General features: G+C 47.8%; 1 protein-coding gene across 1 annotated transcript in view; it reads left to right on the top strand.

Moving 5' to 3' along the window:
* LOC140570640 (pituitary tumor-transforming gene 1 protein-interacting protein) overlaps nucleotides 1-7,784 on the top strand; it is a 14,273-nt gene extending 6,489 nt beyond the window's left edge. The window contains exons 4-7 of the mRNA XM_072692630.1: nucleotides 626-734; nucleotides 2,199-2,264; nucleotides 2,853-2,899; nucleotides 7,382-7,784. Coding sequence (XP_072548731.1) covers nucleotides 626-734; nucleotides 2,199-2,264; nucleotides 2,853-2,899; nucleotides 7,382-7,431 — 272 coding nt within the window. The 3' untranslated portion in view covers nucleotides 7,432-7,784. The remainder of the gene's footprint in view (nucleotides 1-625; nucleotides 735-2,198; nucleotides 2,265-2,852; nucleotides 2,900-7,381) is intronic.
* The last annotated feature ends 2,216 nt before the right edge of the window (nucleotides 7,785-10,000 follow it).

Below are 10,000 nucleotides of genomic sequence, written 5' to 3'. Positions count from 1 at the left end.
CAAACTGAATCACACAGATTCATACTGAATCACACACAGATTCATACTGAATCAAAAACTGAATCACACACAGATTCATACTGAATCACACACAGATTCACACTGAATCACACACTGAATCACACTGATTCATTCTGAATCACACACTGAATCACACACTAAATCACACTGATTTATACTGAATCACACACTGAATCACACTGATTCATTCTGAATCACACACTGAATCACACACTAAATCACACTGATTCATACTGAATCACACACAGATTCATACTGAATCACACACTGTATCACACAGATTCATACTGAATCACAAACTGAATCACACACAGATTCATACTGAATCACACACAGATTCATACTGAATCAAAAACTGAATCACACACAGATTCATACTGAATCACACACTGAATCACATTGAATCTCATACTGAATCACACACTGAATCACACTCATTGAGTGTAAGACTAACAGTGAACATGAGTGAATTCTACAGTATCCGCAGTGACTGTTTCACATCTGTTAAACTAACGTCTGTTTACTGTGTGTTTACTGTGTGTTTACTGTGTGTGTGTTTACTGTGTGTTTACTGTGTGTGTGTGTGTGTGTGTGTGTGTTTTAGTGAATTTCGAGGCCATGATCATTGCCATGGCGGTGGTGGGTGGAGTCCTGCTGCTGGCGATCACTGTGTGTTGCTGCTGTTGCTGCTGTCGCTGCAATCGATCGTCACGGTAACACCCCAGTTCTTTCTCTGTCTTACACACCGTCATGTGAGGAAGTTAGGACACCCCATGAAGAGCTTTCCTCCCTTATAAAATGCAGAACCGGGAAGGTTCTATACATGTTCCTTCTTGTGGGCCGCTTATGAAACCTGATATGGGTATTAAAACTAGCCATATTAAGCATTTAGGCTCCGCCCACAGATCCCTGTCAATCACCACTGTGGGCGGAGCCTGAAGGACAAGTTTCTGACTGATCGGAGTACCTGTTTTTTTTTTTCTGTGATTTGTCATAACCCTTCTCTTCCTCCTCCTCTTCCTCCTCCTCTTTCTTATCCTCCTCCTCTTCCTCTTTCTCCTCCTCTTCCTCTTTCTCCTCCTCTTCCTCTTTCTCTTCCTCCTCCTCTTCCTCCTCCTCTTTCTTCTCCTCCTCCTCTTCCTCTTTCTCCTCCTCTTCCACCTTCTCTTCCTCTTCCTCTTTCTCCTCCTCTTCCACCTTCTCCTCCTCTTCCTCTTTCTCCTCCTCTTCCACCTTCTCCTCCTCTTCCTCTTTCTCCTCCTCTTCCACCTTCTCTTCCTCTTCCTCTTTCTCCTCCTCTTCCACCTTCTCCTCCTCTTCCTCTTTCTCCTCCTCTTCCACCTTCTCCTCCTCTTCCTCTTTCTCCTCCTCTTTCTCTTCCACCTTCTCCTCCTCTTCCTCTTCCACCTTCTCCTCCTCTTCCTCTTTCTCCTCCTCTTTCTCTTCCACCTTCTCCTCCTCTTCCTCTTCCACCTTCTCCTCCTCTTCCTCTTCCAACTCCTCTTCCTCTTTCTCCTCCTCTTCCACCTTCTCCTTCTCCTCCTCTTCCTCTTCCACCTTCTCCTCCTCTTCCTCTTCCACCTTCTCCTCCTCTTCCTCTTCCAACTCCTCCTCCTCTTCCTCTTCCACCTCCTCTTCCACCTCCTCTTTCTCCTCCTCCTCCTCCGGAGCTCCCGCTGCTCTCTGCTGGTTTGGGAAGCTGCTGCCTGGTCTTGTTCCCTTTCTTCTGGAAAATGTTAAACATCTAATTAGAGCTTGATGACATTTAGAGCAGCAGGTCTCTGAGGGCTGAAGACTGAGGTGTGTGTGTGTGTGTGTGTGTGTGTGTGTGTGTGTGTGTGTGTTCTCGAGTATGTGAACCGTGCAGACAGCAGCAGTTTGTGTGAGACAAGCAGCCGAAGAAGAACTCGAGGGAGAGGATATCCTAAACGTGTGTTTAGCTTTGTAGTGGTGAGGAGTGTGTGTGTGTGTGTGTGTGTGTGTGTGTGTGTGTGATATTGATTGTGCTGAGTGGTCAGATTGAGCCTCATTTGCAGTCAGAGGTGGGACGTGTCAGGAGACGCTCAAACCCCTCACTGCCTTTACTTTACTGCTGCTCTCAGGGTTTAAGTTCTGTGATTGACGTGTGTGTGTGTGTGTGTGTGTGTGTGTGTGTGTGTGTGTGTGTGTGTGTACAGGCTGGACCGTGATGAGGAGGAGTATGCGAGGAGGAGAGAGGAAATCAAGCAGCGCTCAGACGATCGGTAAGAGAGTCCACTCTCCAGACTGAAGTAGTTCATTCCTTCAGTGGCTTCTTAAAGGCCAGACCTGTGTGGTCCTTCGTAATCGGGCCAGTGGTCACATTTCGGAGCCTCAGCTGGGAGCTGAATGGTCAGGGCGGTCGGTCAGACGGGATTAGAAAATGAGTGATCTGGTATTTATTAGTCCTCACTACAATAAAGCCTCAGTCCGTCTGAAAAACATGTGTGTGAAAGTCAGAGATCAGATCACAGCCGGATCGGCCTGTGCTCACCATTAGGGTCAAATCTATGGGCAGAATGACCTGAGCTCGGACGTCCTTACTCAGGGGTCCTGAGCTTCCTCTCTACATCACTGCTAGACTTCAGTATGTAGGAATTACAGTAAAGGAGCCGTTCACTGATCAATCAGATCACATGATTGATCTCTGACCCCAGATTGAGTCGGTCAGCGCAGACATGCCCGGTGTCTGACGTGAGCTGCTTCTTATTTTACTACAGGAGATGCTAGGCTAACACCGCTAGCGAACACAGGGCTCTGTAGTGTCTGTAGTCTGATCAGGGTTCACTCAGACCTGCTGTTTCTCCCTGCAGGAAGTCTGAGAGGAGGGCGAGGCACGACGAGATCAGGAAGAAGTATGGTGAGTAACGAGTTGGATTATTATATTATAGTGTATCATTTTAATGAATATTCATATCAGATGTTGTTTATGGTATTATAATCTGTGAACATTAGACTGGAAAGAAATTCACTCCTCTGTCCAGCAGGTGGCGACTGGGCATACATGTATAATGACCTATTGTCTTTGATCTCACAATCTCACATGCTAGGCTATTTTGCTACATGCACAATACATGGACAAAAGTATTGGGACACAGCTCTTAATCACTGAATCCAGGTGTCTGATTCAGTCTCGTTGTCACAGGTGTATAAACTCCAGCCTCTAGTCCTGCAGTCTGTCTTTCCTCCACACATCAGTGAAAGAACGGGAGGTTCTGAAGAGCTCACTGAACTCCAGCGTGGTTCTGTATGTAATAGGAGACTCAATAACTGCAGAGCTCCAGACCTGCTGCTGGTAGAGCTGCTGTTAGAGGGGGACCGGCTCCAGATTAATGCCTGTGGGGTTAGAATGGGGTGGTATAAAAGCTCCTGTAGGTGTCCATAAATGTCAGAAATTAAAATGATAATTCCGTCATGATCTTTATTATTGGTTATTGATTATATGCATCTGACGGACAGAGAGGAAGTGTAACGCAGCGTCTGGTCGTTGTTGTTAATGAAGGCGTTTGAGTTGAATTAAGCAGCTCTAGAACCCGTTCCTCATTAACCTCGTTAAAGCTAACGCTGCTGTGACTGTGCTCTGGTGGCGACAGCGTGAGGAGGAGTGAGCGATGACTGTTGATGTTCAGGGTCAGATGATGTTAGCAGAGAGCTGAGCTGGTGCAGCTGAAGCATCTACAGTGTAATCAGTAATAACACCCCCCCCCCCACCCCACCAACCCCACACCGCCACCCCACCACAGCACCTCACCGCCTCACTGCCCGGGGTTAAGAGGTCAGAGCTCACCCAGCCGGCCCTGCTGGATGATAAATCATCTAATGGCTAATTATGCTGTGCACCGAGCTCTGTGATTAATGGGGACCTACACTGCCCCCTGTGAGGGACAGGAGGAAATGCAAATGAGCCTCAGAGAGAGACCCTGACCTCCGGGGACGAGAGACAGAGATGCACAGAGAGAGAGAGAGAGAGAGAGAGAGAGAGAGATGCGCTAATCTAAGAATTTCAACCTTCAGAGGCAGCGAGTGTTAAAGTGACCGTTCAGATCAGCTCCTCGTAACTCCTCGTGTGTTTTAGCCGGTTTCGGTTGCTGTCGTGGCGCTGTCGCGTCTCCTGCACCGCACACTCGCGCTAGGAGCTGTTGTAGAGAGGAGATGGTAAAAGCTTCGCCTCTCCTGCGTCGACTACAGCGTTCTCTAGTGGGCGGGGTTTATGTAAATGTTATGTAAATAAGGGTGTAAATACAACGTATCAAGACTGTGACTTAACAGTTCTGAGGTTTTGGATTTGACGTGTTCTGGTTCTGCTGGAGGAACAGCAGAGTTTGAGGTTCACGGTTTCTCACTTAAGGACCATGACTAGTTCATCACGGTTCTGCAGTCTAGAACCCCCTTAAACGTCTGTCACATAGGATTCAGCTGATTGGTCGGTTATTAAGGTTAAAAAAACATTACTGCCACGATGCCGCTGCCGAGAAAAAAATGGGGAAATGTTCAACCAAGGTGGTTTCAGGTATTACAGGTGATATTAGATACAACAGCGTTTGATGTTCCTGAAAAAAGTGTGTGTGTGTGTGTGTGTGTGTGTGTGTGTGTGTGTGTGTGTGTGTCAGTATGATGGATGAAAGCCTTTTCTGCTCCCTCTGCCCTTACCACTGTATTGACGTTCACCCACCAACCTGCCCACACACACACACACACTCCCACAGAGCTCCTGCTGTGTGTGTAAGGTTATAAAGAAGCTCCAGCCAGGAAAGCTCTGCTAGTCGCTTACCTCACAGCATGAAGCTGAAGTTCCACCTTAAAACCAGGTTAGAACCAGAAGCAGAACCAGAACTCCTAACATGGGCGAGATGGTGAATACACTCGAGCACAGCAGCTCAGAGGGAAAGAACCAGTGTAGCTACACACTCTCACCAGAGGGGGGCAGCATGTCTGAAGAGTTGCTCCGGGCTGGGAGCTGCAGTGGATCAGTGTGTTCTGGACCCTCGTTCTGGGTGAGGGGTTTGAGCTGCGCTGCTGTTGGAGATGTTTAGTAGCGTCTGCAGGACTGCTTCAGTGATCAGAATAAAGGAAGTATCGATGAACGGGGCACTGTTCAGGGCCCTGTGCTCAGTCCTGCAGTGCGGAGTATAGAGCCCTGTGCTCCGGTCAGCTGTGGCAGTGTTGGAAATAATGACCTACAGGTTATTAATGCCTGTATTACAGGTTATTAATATCTGTATTACGGGTTATTAATGTCTGTATTACGGGTTATTAATGCCTGTATTAGTGGTTATTAATGCCTGTATTACAGATTATTAATGTCTGTATTACGGGTTGTTAATGCCTGTATTAGTGGTTATTAATGTCTGTATTACGGGTTATTAATGTCTGTATTAGTGGTTATTAATGCCTGTATTACAGATTATTAATGTCTGTATTACGGGTTATTAATGTCTGTATTAGTGGTTATTAATGTCTGTATTACGGGTTATTAATGTCTGTATTAGTGGTTATTAATGCCTGTATTACAGATTATTAATGTCTGTATTACGGGTTGTTAATGCCTGTATTACAGGTTATTAATGTCTGTATTAGTGGTTATTAATGTCTGTATTACGGGCTATTAATGCCTGTATTACGGGTTATTAATGTCTGTATTAGTGGTTATTAATGTCTGTATTACGGGTTATTAATGCCTGTATTACAGATTATTAATGCCTGTATTACAGATTATTAATGTCTGTATTACGGGTTATTAATGTCTGTATTAGTGGTTATTAATGTCTGTATTACGGGTTATTAATGCCTGTATTACAGATTATTAATGCCTGTATTACAGATTATTAATGTCTGTATTACGGGTTATTAATGTCTGTATTACGGGTTATTAATGTCTGTATTACGGGTTATTAATGTCTGTATTACGGGTTGTTAATGTCTGTATTACGGGTTATTAATGCCTGTATTACGGGTTATTAATGTCTGTATTACGGGTTGTTAATGCCTGTATTACGGGTTGTTAATGCCTGTATTACGGGTTGTTAATGCCTGTATTACGGGTTGTTAATGTCTGTATTACGGGTTATTAATGCCTGTATTACGGGTTATTAATGCCTGTATTACGGGTTGTTAATGTCTGTATTACGGGTTGTTAATGCCTGTATTACGGGTTGTTAATGCCTGTATTACGGGTTGTTAATGTCTGTATTACGGGTTATTAATGCCTGTATTACGGGTTATTAATGCCTGTATTACGGGTTATTAATGTCTGTATTACGGGTTGTTAATGTCTGTATTACGGGTTGTTAATGCCTGTATTACGGGTTGTTAATGCCTGTATTACGGGTTGTTAATGCCTGTATTACGGGTTGTTAATGCCTGTATTACGGGTTATTAATAGTGAGCTCGTATTAATAACGAGACTATAGTAATGGAACTTTTAGCACTGTTTCCATGTGGTGTGTTTTGGGTTCTGAAGCGTAAAGCTGAGTTTCAGCAGCTTGTGGAAAGGGCAGACGCTGGGTTTCTCAGGTTTCTCAGTTCTACACTGGTGGGTGGTGTAAAGGTGGAGCTCTCGGGGTTCAGAGCGTCTGCGCAGTGTTTCAGTCAGAGCTGCATCAGCAGATCTCAGCAGGTCTGAAAATCTGATCTCAGAAAGAGAAAAGTGGACCGGTGCATCCCTAGTAGATGATGTGTACACACACACACACACACACACACACACACACTTCTGTACACTATAATACACAGCAGGACCACATTATAATAAATAACGCTTAGTAAGGGTTAACTGTTTATTAATGACCTATTAATCATTAATATCAGGACTGATCCATTAATAAAAGATCTACAGTGACCTGCTGCTCCACACACAGCTCCACTCTCCTCCACACTGCACAGGTTCCTGATCTTACTGCAGGTTCTCCATCAGTCAGGGTTCGACCTGTCAGCTTCAGCAGAGCTCTGTTAGTACTGGACTACAGCTGAAGCCCAACAGGAGCTGCAATTACTCCCTAACGGTCGTCTGATCAGCTCATTAGCATACGCAGAGTGAATCAGTTTCCTAAGTGAACTGAATCAACTTGTGTGTGAGAGTGTGTGTGTGTGTGTGTGAGAGAGTGTGTGTGTGTGAGAGTGAGAGAGAGTGTGTGTGTGAGAGAGAGTGTGTGTGTGTGTGAGAGAGTGTGTGTGTGTGAGAGTGTGTGTGTGCTGATTGAAACCCCTGGCATGTCCACAGCTCCTGACGCTCCGTCAGGATGAGGAGAAAGCTGGAGCTCTTCCTCTCAGCATTCTGCTCCTCATCCTCCTCTCTTCCTCCCTCCTCTAATCGTCTGCTTTTTCCCTCCTGTTGGGTTTTCAGGCCTCATCCCCGACTCGGATCACCCGTACAGCCGCTTCGAGAACGAGTGAGGCCGGAACCGCCCGGAGGACGCAGAGGAACGTCTCTCCACCAGTGTTCCCCTGGCGTTCTCACCAGCAGCAGATGACCGAGTCTGAAATCCTCCTCCAGCTCCTCCTGATCACTGATCTGTCTGATTCACCTCCGCGCTCCACACGTCTCCGTCCCCCTGTCTCCGTCCCCCCCGTCTGCAGCTGGTTTAGCAGGAATGATGGGAAAGGCTCTGGGCTGATGAAGGGTCTTTTCTTTCTGGGTTCTGCAGGTTCTCTCACACGTGGTTTGGTAATTTTTCAGTGCACTGTTTTAACTCCCTGTAGCCGAGCTCCTCTTCTTAACCTCCCTAATAAAGTCCTCTCTACTTTTACACCCTTCTCCTGACTCCTGTGTTCCCCGCAGCTTCTCCAGGTTCCTCTCGCTGCAGAACCCCAGAGAACCCTAATATCTGTGTTTAGAACTGAGTGAAACTCCCCTCACATCCAGACCCCCATTCTGCTCCGCCTTCAGGGCTTACTTTCATCTCCAGCACTGGAGCAGCCGTACATACCGACACCCCCCCCCATACCGACATCATCCCATACAGGCACCCTCCGAAACAGCCCATACCGACACCCCCCATACCGACACCCCCCCCATACCGACATCATCCCATACAGGCACCCTCCGAAACAGCCCATACCGACACCCCCCATACCGACACCCCCCCATACAGGCACCCCCCCATACTGACACCATCCCACACCAAAAGGTAAAGGTAAAGGTGCATGTATTTGTCACTGTACAGCAAAATGTGGTACCCATCTGGTAGTGAACACACACTCACACACACACATGTGTTAGGGGCAGTGAGTACACACACACCCAGAGCGGTGGGCAGCCAACTCCAGTGCCCGGGGAGCAGAGAGAGTAAAGGGCCCAAGGGCTCAACAGTGGCAGCTTGCCGAGCCCGGGAATCAAGGGCCCAACAGTGGCAGCTTGCCGAGCCCGGGAATCGAACCCCCATACCGACACCATCCCATACCGACACCCTGCCATACCGGCATCATCCCATACCGACACCCTTCGGCACCCTCCCATACCGACTCCATCCCATACAGACACCCTGTGACACCCTGCCATACACACTGACACACCCTGCTATACTCTCCCCTATCCTCAAACACAAACTAATGTAGGCTGGGTGGGTGGGGTCAGAGGGATGTATGCTGAATAAGTGCATTTATGTAAATGTGCTGGTTTTGTGACATCACAAAAACAGTGAATGTAAATCCGTTTGTCCGACTGTGCGGGCATCTGACTGTCCGGCTGTATGGCCGTCCAGCTGTTCTGACCGGGTCCGTTCTGAATACGTTCTGAACACATTACACTGCTTCAGTTCCAGTCTGACTTCCTAAATAGGGTTCTTCAGTCACCACACACGGTTCTAACTTCATCGGGTTCTGAGCCGGGCCGTTCTGCTGGAGTTGGGAGGTGCTGTGTTGTGCTGCCGGGTTCTCCGGGTGCAGCGGAACATCTGGAAAACTGCAGCAGACTTTACTGACGGAAACTCTCCTCAACAGCTGCACTCTCAGCATTAAAGATACACACACTGTGTTTAACACACACACAGAGAGAGAGAGAGAGAGAGAGTGTGTGTGTGTGTGTGTGTGTGTGTGTGTGTGTGGTGCAGTGCTCTGCTGACAGTCATGAGGAGCAGTAATTAGACCACCCCTCAGCAGAGCAGCTCTGTGAGGAAGGTTTACATTAGACACTGGAAACTCCTCACACACTCCTCACACACTCCTGCACAGTGTCTAACAACTTCAGCACAACACACACACACACACACACACACACACACAGATAGACCCACGTCCCAGACCGGATATCACAGGCCGGCTGTTCTGCTGTTTGTTTCTTCTTTACAAAACTTTTACCCACATTTTCCCCCAGAGAACCTTCACCAGCGAGTCAGTCAGTGAGTCAGTCAGTGAGTCAGTCAGAGAGTCGGTGAGTGAGTCAGGGAGTCAGTGAGTCAGAGTGCGGGTGGAAGGATGTGTGTGTGTGTGTGTGTGTGAGTGGAAGCTCTAAGCCCAGCAGGCTGGTCTGTTGGAGCTGAAGAGTGAATGGTCCCTCTCTGTGCTGCAGGATCACACAGTTCAGTTCTGCCTCAGTTCTGCCTCAGCTCTGCCTCAGCACCTTACTGCTGTAAACTTACCGCCTGCACACCCGCGCCACCTGCAGGCTGACCTTTACAGTAAAGTTATATTCACCCCAACTGTACACTCTTCACACTCTCTCTAACGCTGACTCTCTCACACACTGCATCACTCAGCGTCTCACCCCTCAGTGTCTCACCCAACTGTCTCACCCAGCTGTGTCTAACCCGTCAGTGTCTCACCCAGCAGTGTCTCACCCATCAGCGTCTCACCCAGCAGTGTCTCACCCGTCAGCGTCTCACCCAGCAGTGTCTTACCCGTCAGTGTCTCACCCAACTGTCTCACCCAGCAGTGTCTCACCCGTCAGCGTCTCACCCAGCAGTGTCTTACCCGTCAGTGTCTCACCCAACTGTCTCACCCAGCAGTGTCTTACCCGTCAGTGTCT

The sequence above is a fragment of the Salminus brasiliensis genome, chromosome 1, assembly GCF_030463535.1.
Source record: "Salminus brasiliensis chromosome 1, fSalBra1.hap2, whole genome shotgun sequence".
NCBI lineage: Eukaryota > Metazoa > Chordata > Actinopteri > Characiformes > Bryconidae > Salminus > Salminus brasiliensis.
Note: the sequence above shows the minus strand (reverse complement) of the source record. Positions and strands in the feature narration are given on the sequence as shown.